Source organism: Phascolarctos cinereus, unplaced genomic scaffold (genome assembly GCF_003287225.1).
Source record: "Phascolarctos cinereus isolate Bilbo 61053 unplaced genomic scaffold, phaCin_HiC Scaffold_8;HRSCAF=390, whole genome shotgun sequence".
Classification (NCBI taxonomy): domain Eukaryota; kingdom Metazoa; phylum Chordata; class Mammalia; order Diprotodontia; family Phascolarctidae; genus Phascolarctos; species Phascolarctos cinereus.
Genome location: NW_027556291.1, coordinates 21,070,575 through 21,088,141, shown reverse-complemented (window position 1 = coordinate 21,088,141; position 17,567 = coordinate 21,070,575). Strand labels below are relative to the sequence as shown.

General features: G+C 40.6%; 1 protein-coding gene across 6 annotated transcripts in view; it reads left to right on the top strand.

Annotated features, from left to right (window-relative positions):
- ZNF711 (zinc finger protein 711) overlaps nt 1–17,567 on the top strand; it is a 127,237-nt gene that overhangs the window by 44,007 nt on the left and 65,663 nt on the right. For all 6 annotated transcript variants that reach the window (XM_020964504.2, XM_078147940.1, XM_078147939.1 and 3 more), the window contains 2 exons: nt 11,697–11,779; nt 13,106–13,208. In XM_020964504.2, coding sequence (XP_020820163.1) covers nt 11,697–11,779; nt 13,106–13,208 — 186 coding nt within the window. The remainder of the gene's footprint in view (nt 1–11,696; nt 11,780–13,105; nt 13,209–17,567) is intronic.

The window sequence follows — 17,567 nt, the reverse complement described above, 5'->3', positions numbered from 1 at the left end:
TGCAAAGAATAACAGATTTTGTTCACAGGCAGTATCAGCCCTGCATATAAGCTCTGTAATTTTGTGGTTGCAAATTTGCTTCCCTCTAATTAGAGTGGTGTGGGAAGGGGCTGGGGCAGGGGGCTGGTGTCTAGAGGGTCCAAAGTCAGACTGCTAATTAGCAGTGAAGCGGCTCCTCTTTGCTTATGATCCTCTGACCCAATTTTTCCAATCCCAAATTTCATCACTTAGCTATCTAGCTCACCTCAGGCATTTTAGTTTTTCCCTTCTAGGTCTGGAGATATTTCTTCATAACACTGAGAAATGCAGTTGCAGACTTTCTCCAAAAAGCTTACAGTGAATTGCGACAATCCTTCTTTGCTCTAGGAGACATTAAATGCAATATTTAATGGAGAGATCAGAGCTGGGGCTGACCAAGCTCATAAAAAGTGCTAAGCAAGAGTGAAGTTGGTCATTTGGAGAAATAGCTGACCTAGAAGGGAGAAGGGAAAATCACTGAGTGTAAAATGACGTCATATCTTATCCCTTCTGGAGCCCAGCATTCACCCAAATAAGTGACCGGGAAAATGTTTGCTTCTCTCCTTATGCCCTGTACCCAGGCTAGTATGGCCCAGGCCTGGGAGAAATTGGGCAATATTGTGAATTTCAGAGTAGCCCGAAAGCTCAGCTATCCTTAGATCGGAGGACTTCCCCTGAGACTGGGTGCTTCGTGCTGCTCAGAGACTCCACGTGCCTTGAGCCCAGCGCACACCCCGCCTTCTGCCAAGTACTCCCACTGTAAAGAATGACTAGAATCTAGGCAGCCCATCCTTCAGTACGGTGTCAGAGGGGCCTGAGGTGTCATCTCCACATCATGCATCCCTCAGCCTCTCCTCTTCAGCTCTAAAAGCAAAGGCCAAAACTCTAGGAAACCAAATACCAAATTCTCTTCTTTGTTTTTGGAGGCAGAGGATGAGGAGCCGGCAGTTAAAAGTAATGAGCTCTAGTATTCTCTGTGACCACGGGCAAATTACTTAATAGTACTGTGTACCATTTCCTCACCTGTGAAGTGGGGGAAATGATGTGTTCCACCTGCCTCAAAGAATTGTTTGTGGTGAGGTGAGGGCAGGCAGGCGGGACGAGAAACTGGAAAGGGCTTTGGGAGCAAAGTAGCTAGCCGAAAAGTGTTAGAACTAGGGGGACAAAACTTGGTAATTCCATGCCACAGACATCCAGCCCACCAGATGGAAGCAAGGCATTGTCTAGAAAGTAGCATGCCCTCCAGATGCTTACAGTCATTCAGAAGGAAGGATACCGCAACCAAGCAGCTTAAATAGCTAAATATATGCATATATGCATGATAATTGGAAAGGGGGGAGGAGGGGGAGGAAGGAAAAAGGAGGAGGGGGAGGAAGGGGGGGTGGGAGGGAACGAACGAATATTAAGCAGGGAGGGGCGGGATCAGGGAAGACTGCCCATAGGAGATGGCATCAGAGCTGAGCCTGCAAGGAAGGAGCCAGAGGTGAGGAGAGAGTCTATTCCAGGCATCCGGGCAGTCTGTGCAAGACATGGAGGTAAGAGATAGAATTGTTAACTAATGGTGGATGCTAAAAACAATTGGGGGAATTTAAACTTAGCTTCTGATACTTCTTTGCATCTGTGTCTCATCAGGCGGAGTACTCCCTTAACCCATGCAGCTTTTATCCCATACATTTGAGTTCAGCCTTTGATTTTTTTTAACATTTCTTTCCACAGATCCCCTACTGAGAACCTACACAGTGCGCTTAAAGCCTTCTCCTAGTTATTTTTCAATTTCATGCATGCCGGTGCAAAGCTTTCAGCTGTTATTCTACCCTCTCCCCTTTTTCTGCCTATATGTGTCCTTGATTATATCCTTTATGTCACTCTGTGAGCACAAGTCATCGTTGCTAATACGGTGTAGCTTAGAGCCAACATACATTTTTTCCATTACTCTTTGGATCTTCTGAGATCACAGTGTTCCATGAGTTAGGACCATACAGCATCGTCAGAAAATTTGGGGGTTAAGCAAAAGCATTTTTGCAGCAGTCGGCAGCTTGGGATCACTGAAAATTCTATGTGATTTCCCAAAGAGAATCCAGCCTTCTCTTCTTCTTCCTCCTCCTCCTCCTCCATTCTGGGCCCATATCATTGTCCATCTGCTGCAAGTGTCCAAGATATATGTCCTAATGTACTAACTCAGCAGCCTGTGAAGTGTATCCAACTTACGCATCATGATCTGGACCACGTGCATACATGCATTCTTCAGCCATTTGGTTGAGCTCCACGAGAATTTAAGACTAATTCAAAATGTGGTTCCCACCCTCAAATAAATCAAACTGCTGTTTCAAACTTTCTAAACCTCAGAATTCTTCTGAAAACTGCCAGACTCCAGGTCTCAAACTGTAAAAAAGGAAATAAAATAGCCCAGAATTTAAAGAGTGTCTAGTTTGTTCACTTAAAAAGTATTGGGAGGCAGCAAAGTTCTCTGCTAGATTTTTAGCATATTTTACCATTTACTGTCTCTTTGGAAATAAGTTGGTACCTTTCTTGCTTGTAAAATGTAGTGCACCGGAAAGCATTTGGACATAGCATACACACATGAGTGCCAAAAATATGTTCTAATCTTGGAGGAGTATAGTAGCCTATTTTTCATGCCTTCCACAGAAAATGTAACTACTGTATTTTCAGCCGAGTGAGCATTTTTTAAAAAATAAGAGTATATAAGTATAGATTGCAGGGAGGTGGGGTTGGAAAATGGGAGGGAGGTATGCATGTGGTTTATTGCCAGGAGCAAAAATAGTGGAGATTACAAGAGAGGGGCATCTAAACCAAAAAAAGGTTATTAAAAGTAATTAACTATGACAATAAATTTGTTTTGTGCAGTTGTTTCCAGAAGTTGCATGCACATGCAAAAGGGAGGTACATTTCGAAGATCTTTGGAGAAAATATCTGTTTTCCCTCTTCCTGGAGGGCCCAGCCCTTAAATACAGGGGGAAGCATTATCCTACTGTAAATCCCCACCATGCCTAGGACAGTGCTGTGGTCTGAGTAGGTCTTTGGTAACTAGGAGATGATGAAGAAGAAAGGGGATGACTGTGGCTCCAGGAGCCAGAGGATTAAAGTACTTGTCACATATCCATTACCTTCCTTCTTTTCTCAGTCTCAGCTCTTTTACTGTATTTAAAGCTACCGTAGTAGCCACCAACTTGACCAGGACACTTTGTATTCTATCTTTCTTCAGTCATGTAGAATTAACATGCAATCCTTCAGCTTACTCCTGCTGGACTCTACATCACCCATTAAGATAAACTAGCACTAGACTGTTCCAGGCTGAGTTCTTTCAAAGCTCTGTATATGGAGAACACTGTCACTATCCTCCCAGGGATTTCCTGTTACTTTTCCTTCTTCATATACCTGGTTCCAGCCCACTGAGGCAGCAGGACAGACAATAGCTATTGTACCGCAGTGTCACCATTCTGTTCTAGCATTGACTTGGACCAAATTCTACGTGTGCTCTGAACAAATCAAGTCTAGACCTTAATCATATAAATTCGCACCGCAAAAGAGAAACTGAGGTCAGTAGGGATACTTTAGCGTACCCTAGACAGTCCACCCCACAAAAGCTTCTCGGACATTAGTGCTAACATGCAGACCACCCTTTTAACTATATACAGGGACACTCAGAAATCAAGCACAGGTAAACATTCCTCATCTAAGGTTATAAAATCCTCCAACTAGTTTGCCTCACTGTAATATGGATATTACACAGTTGGAGATAGAGGGCTGCTGACCTTACAGTGTGGTCAGAGTACTTAATGGCAACTTGAACGTTCTGTGTTTTGGAAAGTGGGATGCCAACAGAAGTCGACCTCTGCCTCTCTGATCCAAAGATCCTGTCATTCTGTTAATGGAGTCCCATTTCCTTTCCCCACTAACCTAGTCTTAAATTGAGAAATAGGAATTTTAGAAAAGTTTCTTCTCAAATTTTACTCCAAATTCTCAAAATCTGTACATGGATGCATCACTGGGAGGTGTGCGCCCATAGATGAGATCAAAGGTTCATCGAAGTATCATAATCTTGACCAAAGGTAGTCCTCTACATATCCCATGGATTCCCTTCTTCAGTTAAAAGCATATGTCATCTGCAGCCCCAGCTTTTATTTTTCTTCAAATCAGAGTATGGTCCAGTATTTTTAAGCATCAAATAATCATGATGAACATAATAACTAGAATACAATCAACACATGGTTATCTGCAGCTGGATAATCCACAGAGGTTGGCATCCAACCCAGTAGGATCAGGGCACAAGGCCTGTTTTCATGGGAATTAATCCAGCTGGCAGCATACCACCTCCAAGTATTAGACTAACAGGCATGGGAATGTTGCTAGGAGGATTCACTAGCACTTGAGCCTTTGAATATGTCAATAAGTGTCCTCAATCTATATAATGTATAAATGATAGGAATTTGGACATGTTTTAGGAAGTAGCCACTCCATGACATACACAACTAGAGGTATGACCAAGTGAGCAAATTCTAGTTATCTGACCAGACACTCTGTTATTTCATAAAATTATTATAGCACTGGACCTCATGGAGTTAGCTTTCTCACTCAGTAGGGCGATCACAAGAACCTATGGAGAAAAGAAAAACAAGTATACATTGGGATTATAAATCCAGGAAGCTGCTTTTCCTAAGCCCCAAATCCAACAAAGTAAGCTGATTACGCTTTATAAACCCAGAGGTCTGGCGGAGGAGCTAAAGCAAATGTAGCGTGTGTAGGCACTTCTTGCAATGACAGAGATAGCCAACACAGTAGATGGCAACCAGGATCTCTAAGGAGCTTGTTGGGGAATAGGGGTAGGGCAGCTAGAAGGAGACCCAATCTATTAGGGGGAAAGTCTTAAACTCAGGTTGAAAAAAATCATCTTTGCAAGTAAGAGATGGAAGAGACTTTGTTGTTGTTAGGTCATTTCAGTTGTGTCTGACTCTCTGTGACCCCATCTGGGGCTTTCTTGGCAAAGACACTGGAATGGTTTGCCATTTCCTTCTCCAGCTCATTTTACAGATGAGGAACTGAGGCAAACAGGGTTAAGTGACTTGCCCAGGGTCACACAGTTAGTAGGTGTCTGAGGTCACATTTGAACTCAGGAAGATGAGTCTTCCTAGCAGCCATGGAAGAGGCTTGGCTAAACAGTAATTCATATGCAAAAGATCCAGGGGTTTGAATGGGCTACAAGTTTGATAGAAGAAGTCAGAAGTGTGATAGTGAAGCCAAAATAGCTAATGTATTGGGTTGTGAGCTGTACTAAGAGAGGCTCTGGTGTCTAGTGTGAAGAAAGTGATAGTCCCAACATACCGTCCTGGTCTGGTCACTTCTAAACCCTTATGTTCATTTCTGGGCGTCACATTTTGGGAAGGTTGATAAGCAGGAGGGTACATGGACAAAGGCAACCAGGATAATTAAGATCATGCTAGATGAGATCTGAGTGAAGGGGTTGGGACTGCTTAACCTGGACAAGAGAATCTGGAAGGGGGAAGCCGGTAGTTATAACCAAGAGTGTGAAGGGCTGTCATGCAGAAGAGGGATTAGCCTTGTCTAGTTTGACCCCAGAGGGCAGAATGTGGTGGAAGTGGCCAAGACAGATTTCTTTTTTTTTTAAATTTTTTAAATTTATTTTGATTTATTAACAATCACTTCCGTATGCTTTTGAGTTGAAAATTTTTCTCCCCCTTCCTCCCCCCCCACCCTCCCCAAGACGGCGCATAATCTGATGTAGGCTTTACGTTTACATACCCATTAAACATATTTTCACATTAGTGAAGTTGTAAGTAAAAATTAAAACCAATAGGAGGAACCATCAGAAAGAGGAAACAAAACTCAACAGAAGGTAAAAATAAGTGATAGCGATTTGACTTCCATAGTTCTTTCTTTGGATGTGGACAGCATTTTCCATCCCGAGGCCTCTGGAGATGTCTTAGATCCTCGTAATGCTGAGAAGGGTTCAGTTTAACAATCTTAGTCATCACATAAGGTGGCTGCTATTGTGTACAAAGTCCTCTTGGTTCTGCTCACTTCACTCAGCATTGGACCATATAAGTCTTTCCAGGTTTTTCTGAAGTCAGCCTGTTCATCATTTCTTAGAGCACAATAGTATTCCATTACATTCATATACCACAACTTGCTCAGCCATTCCCCAGTGGATGGGCATCCTCTCCATTTCCAATTCTTTGCTGCCACAAAAAGGGATGCTATGAATATTTTTGTACATGTGGGTCCTTTTCCCATTTGTTTGATCTCTTTGGGATATAGCCCTAGAAGTGCTATTGCTGGATCAAAGGGTATGCACATTTTTGTAGCCCTTTGGGCATAGTTCCAAATTGTTCTCCAGTCATTTCATAACTCCACCAACAATGTATTAGTGTTCCAATTTTCCCACATCCTCTCCAACATTTATCATTTTCCTGTTTTGTCATGTTGGCCAATCTGATAGGTGTGATGTGGTACCTCAGAGTTGTTTTGATTTGCAATTCTCTAATCAATAATGATTTAGAGCATTTTTTCATATGACTATAGATGGCTTTCATTTCTTCATCTGAGAACTGTCTGTTCATATCCTTTGACCATTTATCAATTGGGGAACGGCTTGTGTTCAATTGGGGAATGGCTTGTGTGCCAAGACACATTTCAACTGGACATCAGGAAAAGTGTCCTAATGGTTAGAGCTCTCCAAAGGTGCAGTGGGTACCTTTGGAGAGAGTAGCTTCCGTGGGATTGGAGGTCTTCCAGCAAAGGCTTGAATGACTGTTTGTTGGGGAATTCAAATAGGGGATTCTTGTTAGATCTGGGTTCAACTAGATAATTGCTGAAGCCCTAGCCAACTCAAAGATTGGAAAACTCTGGGATATGCCTTAGTTTTCATACGTTGCTGTACCAGTATGGTCTTTGAGAGGGAAATCTATAGCTTGAGAGAGAATTATGGGTCATCCAATATAATGACTCTATTCTCCCAAAGAAATTAGAACCCAGTGCAAATTGTGTGACATGTGTTAACATCTGGTCGAGTGCTATTATTCCAAATATTACTCAGGGCTGCTATTATAGGCATTGCCGAGGCTGTTATCACAATTCCTTTGGCAAGGATACTAACTTTCTCAGCCTCAGCTGTGGCCATATGTTTCTTCTCAAATAAAAAAAAATCTACGGTGCAGTGGTGTGCTGACCTCCAGAAACCAAGCTTATGATCTCGGCATAATATGGTCCAGTCACTGGGTAATTGAGCCTTGGCAGCAGCTGAGAGTTGTAGCCTTGTTACAGATATTCCTGTGCTGTTCTCAGGCTGGTGTGAGGCCTCAGAGATGCAGCTGGGCCTTATCCTCATTGTTTTGGAAAAACTTGGAGTGCCAAGGCCAGGACTTGAAAGGCCAAGTTCATGGGGCCCAGTCAAATTTGGGGACAGATTTTAAAAGGAACAGTTTAGACTCAGGGCTTGTTCATGTATCTTCTCTCCTTTTTCCTAAGTAGGTCAAGGATGCTGTTCTCCTTCCCACTATCTTTCAGTCATTGGATACATTTTTTCCTAGTTAGAAGTGGACTAAAACCATGCAATAAATATGCTCTCCAAGAAGGGTAGGGGCAGTAGTTTCAAGCTGAGATTTCTGACTTCCATTGGCATATAGGCATTGCTAAAGAGATTCAGTTACTTGCTGCATTCATGTCTTTAGCAAGAAAATTGAATGCCTGGGAAGACCAGTAGTCTAGAATCTGGAGTTTGCTTGTACTTTGGGGATAAGCATTGAGGTAAGAGACTTAGTTTGTAAGCTTGTGCATGCCCCAGAAAGAAAGAAATGAGGACTTTGAGTCTTCTGCAAGTCAATGCCCTAGACCTCCTTTCCACTCGAAAAGATCACAGCTTTAGAGCTGGAAGACACCTTAGAGATTCACTAATCCAATCCCTTTATTTTATAAATGAGATCCTAAGAGGTAGTGACATGCCCAGGATCACCACATGCAGTGAGTAGCAAAGCAGGGATTCGAACCCAGGTCCTTCTGACTCTAAATGCTGTGTTCTTTCCACCCCACCACTTCCTTCCAAACCTCTTGAGCCAAAAGATGTATTTTAATAAGAAAGGCAAATACCTATAGAGAATGATAATACTGTCATTTACTTAGCATTTTAAATTTCCCAAAACATTTTCTTATACATTTTTCTTTTATCCTTATAACAACCCTATAAAGCACATTCCAGACACGGAAAGTAACACATGCAGTGTTTTGTCCCAAGTCACAACTAGTCAGTTTCAGAGCAAAGGCTAGGCCATCGGCCTCCGGACTTGCAATCCGAAGACCATTCCTGTAGAGTTTGATGCTTCTTGCCTACCATGGAATCTCTTATTGGCAGAAATGATGCATGAACTAACAGTGTAATTGCCAACTGAAAACCTGTGGGAAATAGGAGTCAGATTCTCTCACAGCTTAAATTACTCTCTGATTGTAAAGGAGACACCTTTGGCAGCTGTATTCATTCTTTCTGGCCTCTCAGATACCCAAGTGCCTCGGGGTACTGTTTCAGGATACTAAATAGTACCCAAGAGAGGCGAAAGTGTTTTAATGAAGCTTTATGCATTCACTCACTCATTCATTCATTCACTCATTGGCTTGTTCACTTACTTTAGATGGGAGTACGAAATGTTACAGACTGTGTTAGAATGCCTAATCTCATTATGCTTCGGTGCTTAGTAGCTAGAAAGAATTTAAAAACATAGCTTTCAGGAAGAATACTAATAAACATGGATTTAGTAAGGGAATTTTAGCTCAATTTTACTGGTTTTAACTGCCTGTTTGAAGGTTTTATTGTATGGGATACTGCCCTGGTGTGTTTTCAGTTATACCCACAATGGACGGTTTGAAGTTTCTTACATCGTTTTACTGTCGATTTATGGGTATCGTTTCCCACTGTGGATTCCACACTTGCCCAGAAGTCTCACTGACCAGTGTAGGGAGTGTTTAAAAAAAAAAAAACAGTGTAAAAAGGGGAGGGGACGAGAGGGGAGGGTCTTTATTGCCAGACTCGGACACAGAATTCAAGTCAAAGACATCAGTGTTCACTGGTTTAGAAAGCTAAAGGCAGATTTGTGTTGACCACCATTGGTGCAGATGGAAAAAAGTCTTTTTTGTGACTGGCATAATAGCTTTAGGGCAGAGAATTACAGAATGGCCACCACTTTCCTTTTATCGCACTTCATCTCTGTATGGGAACTCCGTAGTTATATTGGAAAAGCTATTGGGGCAGATAGGTGGTATCATAGATAGAGTGCAGGGCCAGGAGTCAGGAGGACATGAGTTCAAATCCTGCCTCAGATACTTACTAGCTATGTGACCTTGGACAAGTCATAATAATAACATCTACTCCTAGGATTGTGGTGAGGATAAAAGGAGATACAACTTGTGAAGTGCTTAGCACAGGCATTATATAAATACTATTATCATTATTACCTGGGGGTGAAGGGAGAGGGAGTTGATTATACTATATTTGACCTACTTAATTACTTCAGTGTATTAATTAATCAATAAACAAGCATTTATTAATTGCCTACTGTGTGCCAGGCATTGGAGAGACAAAGATAAAACAGCCCCTGCTCTCAAGGGAGTTTATATTCTTTCTAGGGCAATAGCATGTTCCTATATAAGGATGTTCAAAGTAAATAGGAGGTAGTTGTTTGAGGGGGAGGGGCTAGCAGCTGAGAGAAATGGCTTCATGGAGGAAATGTTATTAAAGCTGCCTCTCATCAATGTAGACAATCCCTCCAAAGGTACAAATCCCGGTCCAGCCATGCCTTTGCATACTGTGAGGCTCTTTGTCTATGGGAACATGTCTTCTGCAGGATGGGGTCCAACCAGGGGTGTGCAGGAGCCAACTGGACTGACTCTGAGCTGATTGAGTTGGTGATTCAATTTTCAATGTGAGCATTTATACCTTAGGAGTTGGGAAATGCTCCAAATCGGGGCTCGATTTATTTTTGTTGTTGTTGATTGTCTAAACTTAAAAATTATGAGGAAAATATTGATAATGCAACTTAAACTTAAATGTATATCCTGAGTACATTTTTTTTCCCGGACAGTTAGCTTTTAAATATTTACCACTACACCCGTGGGACCACTGAACATGCTGAGCCTTCCTCTAGATCTCCTGACATTACAAGGGAACCAATGGAGCATAAAGGTGGTCCATTGGTCACCCTCTTGCCCTGGCTTCTAGCCTGGTCTACATTCTCTGGTCATACGTCTTTTGGATAATATCTCCTGCACCAATGTGAAATTCTCTATGAGTAATCACACACTCTTGCCTCTCTTTTGCCCTTTGGGAACACCACAAATAATTCTTTGGAAATGGTAGTATTCCATAATTTGCAGCCCTATATTATTAAGCCACTAGATAGTACAGCGTATAAAGCACTGAGCCTGAAGACAGGAAGACATGAGTTCGGATTCTGCCTTAGTCTCTTAATAGCTGTGTGACCCTGGGCAAGTCACCCTCTGTCAGCCTCAATTTCCTTATCTGTAAAATGAGCGGGTTCACTTAATGGCCTCTAAGTTCCTCTGTATCTAAATCTATCATCCTATAAGAATATGGGTATTGAAAGATGGGTCCCTGTTTCAGGGAGAAGCTTACATTTATTAAAAACGCTGGCACCATTTCTTAAATGCTACACAGCCTGCTTTCTTCTGGTTGTTCACTTCTGGTTCATTATCCGTCTTCAGAGAGTGTCCAGAATATATTTATTGACGTACCAGCTGCATATCATAGTCTGTCTACTTGGCTTTCTTCTTTTTCTCCTTGGTTCTTCCATGTAAAGAGTTAAATAAAGCTTCCTGAAGTGATTATGATCTCATAGAGGAGGCTCCCCAGAGATGTGGGGGCAAGGTCACATCTAGTAGCTCCTGTGTGCGTCTGTAAGGAATCCTTCTGCCATTTGGACTCTGTGCTGGACGTTCTCCAGGACAGTAGGGAACAGCTTTGGCCAACATGCTTCCCATTTTCTGCCATTGATATCAAAGGGCCATTGAACAAAATCATTTCTATCGTTGTTTCTTTCTAGGACCCCTGTATGATTTGAAATGAAGTGTGGCAGACATTTTGTCAGTGAAGTCTTTAATTAGGGCAGTGTTTTACTCTACCAAATCAAATGTTTTATCTTAGTTCACCAATAAGAAACACAGTGAGATCTTTTATTTACTATGCCTTTCAGTCAATTGTGTGACTGTAAATATGTGAGCTGCTATAGCATGTAACTTGCCAATTCCTGACTTTCCTTCTTCAGTATTTAGCACAGTGCCTGGCATGTAGTAGGTATGTAATAAATGCTTATTGATTATTTATTGACTATTGACTTCTCATTTGAGGATACACTTCATGTATATATTGAGAGAGGAAAATAAACATATTTCTAGGGGTAGAAAGATAAGCAATTAGAATAGAAAGATGAGTAATTATTGATACTGTCTCAATTGCCTTTTTTGGGTAGTAAAAACAGTTGGGATTTTTTGCAAGTATCTGGTATCCTCTCATTTTGCATGGATCTCAAGAATTGATCCTTCAATTGTCTGACAGTTTTGCCACTTCTAGCATCAGCCTCCTCTGCACATACTTGGTAATTCAGTTCCTTTTTTTTTTTTGTACATTTAACTGTATACAGGATAACTGGAATTTGCCAACTGGTGATGCCATGCCAAGAAGTCCCACTTCACCACAAATGCAGTTTTCACCAAGAAGCTTTAGGTAAGCCATCTCTTAATGGAAAAGTAAGCTCTAAGGAATATGGGTATGTTGTCAACAAAGATTTGGCCAAGTTTCTCATTCTAATCACTATTGACAGGATGGCGCTCTATGGGCTAAATAATAGCAGAATTAGGTGGATCTGGAAGTGTTTAAATGACCAGACCCTGAGTGCAGTAGGTTGATGTCAACTTGGAGGGAAGCCTATCAAGGAGTTCCCCGGGGATCTGTGCTTGGCCCTGTGCTGCTTAATATTTTATTAGAGATCTGGATGAAGGCATAGAAGGCATGCTTATTAACTGTGCGAATGATATGAAGCCAGGAAGGCTAGCTAATATATTGGATGAGAAAGTACCAGGTCCACAAAGATCTCTCCAGAATAGAATGATGAGCTGAACCTAATAAGATGAGATTTTACAGAGATAAATATAAAGTCTTACACTTAGGTGTTAATAATAACAATTATAATTGTAGCTGGCATTTATCTATTACTTTAAATTTTGCATGTATATCACCTCACTTGGGTACAAAAAAAATCAATTTCACAAATATAAGATGGGGGGAAAACAAACGAGAGAGAAAACAAAAATTCATGGGGAAAAATTGGATTTCGTCTGATCACAAGTTTAACACGAGTGTGACATGACAGCCAATAAAAGTAACATGATTTTAAATTGTATTTAAAGAGGCCCAGTGTCCAAAAGGAGGGATGTTGATAATCCCATGGTGCTCTGCCAAGATCAAAGAAAATTTGGAAAAGTGTGTCCAATTCTTGGCACCACATTTTAGGAGCCAAGGTCACACAGCTAGTAAGTGTCTGAGGCCAGATTTGAACTCATGAAGAGTCTTCCTAACTCCAGGTCCAGTGTCATCTAGCCGCCCACATGTTTTGAACCATATACTCTTACATTTTTTTCTTTATGATCAGAGTGGTATATTGGCATATGTATGTAGATATTGTTTCCCACATTTCCTAAAGGGCCATCAGTGACCAAAATAGTTATACCATACTAGTATTCTAGTTGCCTTTTCTTTGCCTTTCTTCCTCCTAGCCCCCTCTCCCACTGTCATGAAGGACCCTCAGTTATTTCAAATATAACTAAAAGAGATCTCCAAGCATGCTTTGGAGCATGAAAAAAAAAACAACAACTATGGTTGAATCTTTCATTTCTATGAAATGAAAATTACTGCTACTAGTCAAATGTACCTAAAATATGATTATGATAATCTTATTGATCCTAATCTATGGTGTGATATGATTATTCTATTTTATTAAAACACTTGCAACTTATTTACTATGTTTTTCCTTCATTTCTTTCATGATTTCAGAGAAGACAATCATATGCATCTATCTTCAGACAATTTTGTATTTCCTGACATGGGACCAATGGATAATATCCCTTTTTCAGATCTGAACATGGATCTTCCACCTGTATGTATTATTCTTCTCAATATTATTATTATTGTGGTTTGAGTGTCATTTATACCCTGCATACAGAGCACTGGGTCTGGACAAAAGGTACTGTGGGTCTTCTGACTTTGGTATCTGTTTAGGTAGCTGTGGTAAATTTGTGGTGGCAAGTTAAAGCCATTAAATCTTTTGGTCAGACCAATTCTGCCTCTGTGTATGTGTGTGTGGGGGGGTGTTATGAAAGTTCACTCCTTCCTTCTCCTAAATGAGCTCAATAATATGATTGTGGGTATACCATTCTGTGACTTGTGTACTTCAGTTTGTAACCATTACAAAAGAGATTTGAGGTCAATGGAAGTACTACATCAGAGCTTTTGGTAATGCTGTCCTCAAGGATTTAAGCCATGAGACCACTTTCTAGGTCAGATTATCTTATGACAGAGTTGCTTGAGTATCATAGTAGCTTCATGTATTTGAATATCACCCAAGATGAACATACTTTATACTGAATTCTCTGTCTTTTCATCTAGGAATGACATTGGTACCTTTTCTTCCCCATCCTTCTCTAAGATCTTAAGGTATAAATGTAATGTCATTGGCCTACTACCAATAGTACCTGAACTTTGGAGTGGTTTTCTTTTCAGTAGTGCATAAGGAATGTTCTTAAATATTTACCAGGTCTCCCATGTGGACAGTGGAATGAAACTGCAGGGCATTTGACTTTGAAAAACGCTCACCTTGGCATTGTGTTCCAACATTTAGATTAGATTGCATATGAGAATGGCAGCATTGATGAATTTATTTTTTAATTGAGATTTTAATTATTTAGTATTGATTTTATTAACATATGGAGCTCCAAAATTCCCAAGTGCTCTGGGTCTTGGAATTGCTTCTGCTAAATGAGAGCATAGCCCACCTCAATGTGTGTAAACTATCTTCTCAACAGTAATCTTGATAGTTCTTTGCTAACTCCTAGAAGGTGACGTTATCTGACGTTTGCAGAACACTGGGAGCAAGAAGATAACATACCTTGTTATTTCTTTATTATTGTCACACAGAATCTGAATGCAAGGCTCAGTGTCTGTATGCTGCGTTCTTTTTTTCTTCTTATACTCAAGTTAAATCTTTCAGCAAAGACAAAACTTTGGGCTCAGGGACTTGATCTTGACCAAAGAAAACCTAAAACCTTGAAATTATTTCAGGCCAACAGGACACAAATTGTCCATAACTGAATGACAGTCACTTTGCTCAAGCTTTCTATTGCTTGGATAGTATAATTTAAAAAGACCAAGGTTATCCACTACATCGCAGCCGTTGCCAGTTGTCTTGACTTTTGTCTTGCCGTGGGATCTGGATAGCTCTGGAAGAGAGAGTGAGGCTGATAACTTTATGCAGCTCTACTTCACTTACATCCAGTTCATGTGCATTTCAGGACATTGCCCTTAAGATGTCTTTAGTCTTCTTCGAAAACAAAGGATAAACAACAACAACAAAGTCTGGACAATAAGTATTCTTCATCCACTTGGTTTTTCATATATGAATAGTTAGACCTAACTCTCTTGAGTGATTATTTTTTTCATAACTCACTTTTTTTTTTTATATTTGGCTAGGCAGTAGGGTTAAGTGACTTGCCCAGAGTCACACAGCTAATAAGTGTTATGTGTCCGAGGCTGGATTTGAACTCAGGTCCTCCTGAATCCAGGGCCAGTGCTCTATCCACTGCGCCACCTACCTGCCCCCTATAACTCACTTTTTAATATTTTTTCCAGTTACATGCAAAAACAACTTTTAAGATTTGTTTTTTAAACTTTTGAGTTTGAAATTCTCTCTCTCTCCTCTCCCCTCATTGAGAAGGCAAGTAATTTGATATAGGTTATACATGTGCAGACATGCAAAACATATTTCCATATTAGTCATGTTGTGCAAGAAAATATAGACCAAAAAAAAAAAACCCAAGAAAAATAAAGTTAAAAAAGTATGCTTTCATCTACATTCATACTCCAAGAGTTCTTTTTCTCTGGAGGTAGATAGCATTTTTCATCATAAGTCCTTCAGTATTCTTTTGGGTCATTATATTGATTGGAATAGCTAAGTCACTCGACGTTGATCATTGTACAACATTGTTGTTATTGTGTACACTCTGCTCCTGGTTTTGTTCACTTCACTTTGCATCACTTCATGTCTTTCTAGGTTTTTCTGAAAGCATCATGTTGATCATTTCTTATAGTATTTCATCATAATCACATACCATAATTTGCTCAGTCATTCCCCAATTGGTGGGAATTGCCTTGGATCATTGTATTGCTGAGAAGAGCTAAGTGTGTCATAGTTGATCATGGCACAATGTTGCTGTTGCTGGATACGATGCTTTCCTGGTTCTGCTCACTTCGCTCAACATCAGTTCATGTAAATCTTTTTTCTGAAATGCACCTGCTCCTCATTTCTTATGGAACAACATTCATATAGCACAACTTCTTCAGCCATTCCCTAATTGATGGGCATACACTCTATTTCCTATTCTTTGCCACCACAAAAAGAACTGCTAGAAATATTTTTGTACATACAGGTCCTTTTCCTTTTTTTAATTTTTTGGATATAGACCTAGTAGTGGGATTGCTGAGTCAAAGGGTATGCATGGTTTTATAGCCCTTTGGGCACAGTTCCATAATGATTGAATCAGTTCACAACTCAATTAATAGTGCTTTAGTGTACCTCAGATGCTTGACACTTACTAGCTGTGTGACCCTGGGCAAGTCACTTAACCCCAATTGCCTCACCAAAAAAAGCAAAAAAAAATAGTGCTTTAGTGTCCCAATTTTCCAATATCCCCTTCAATATTTGTCATTTTCCATTTCTGTTGTCATTTTCAAAGAAGACCAATGACATCACAGGTGATGCCTTGACTTGCATATGAATTGGATTTAAGTGAGGCAGAGTCTTCAGCCTCAGTGTCTCTTCCTGACTCCAGTGGTAGAACAATCACCCAGGATGTAATGGCTGCAAAGTCCTTGAGTCTATTCAGAACCCCCATTCCATTTGCTTCCAGTTAAGTGAAATGTAGTACAGGTCTTCAGACAGGTGAAGGAAATTAGTCCAACTAATTCAACCCATTCCATCATTACAGCCTTGGACTCAAAGTTAGGAATCTTGAGTTTGGATTTTCTCTCCAATCCAAGCTGTGTAACCACCAGAAGCCTTCTTGGAAGGTCCTCATCTATAAAATGGAGGTAATAATTCTTGCACACTCTACGGAGCTGGTAGTAACATGGGCAAACAGGACTTTTCTCTTGGGATTCTGACATGTAGGGGAGTGTAGGTCTAGCTCTTCCAGAGTCCTCTTCATGGGAACTGCCATTCCTATGCATTGTTTAGAATCATCTCATGGTCCTCTGGGGGCCCACATTGCTAAAATGCCCAACCACTGTTGGCTGCCACTTTCAAGATCCTCTCAACATTGTGCCCCTCTCCCTGACCTGTCTGTCCCCCATCATCTTCAAGAGTCTAAGTGCCAGACTCTTTTGTCCCAGAATACCTGCACTTGAAGTAGAATGGCCCTTTCTGCTCTCACCCTACCCCACCATCGGACCATAAATTTTATCACCATCCTCAACAGTCAGTTTAGGCCCAGTTGAAATGACTCCTGGTCAGAGCTCTAATTCTGTTGCTGGGAAAAGGCACTTTGCAAACCTTAAAGGGGTTATGATTGTAGTAGAGTTTATGGTGTTCTGGAAAGGAAAACATCCCCTGAAAAGGCACATTCACATTTCTCTTATCAAAACTATTCACTTGTCAATCTGAATAGTATAATGCCAATTTGTAGTTAATGTATAATTTAAAACATCATCTTTCATGTCTTAGGGGAAAAACCCTGACATCTGTATTTATTCTCTTAGGAGGAAGAGAGGGAAGAAGGAAACAAGCATTTATTAAGCACCTATTATGTGCCAGGCACAGCGTTAAATGCTTTACAAATTTTATCTCATTTAATCCTCATAACAATCCTTGGAGGTAGGGGTTATTATTATCTCCATTTTATAGTTAAGAAAACTGAGATAGAGGTTATGTGACTTGCCCAAGGTCACATAGCTAGTATGTGAGGCTGAGTTTGAACTTGCATCTTCCTGACTCCAGGCCCAACACACTAGCCACTATGCTACCTCACTGCCTATGTAAGGGCTATATCTATTTCCCTCCATATTATCTTTTTTTCTATTTCCCTTTTCCTTATAGCTACCTAACATGTGGTTACATCTGAGAAATGATTTGTATTACTCCTTGCAAAATAATTTTCTTCTGAACCAAACTTATAAAACATAGCAAGGAGGGCTATTCTGATATCCTTTGGATATTGCTTTATATGCTGGATTAGGCCTTGGGGCA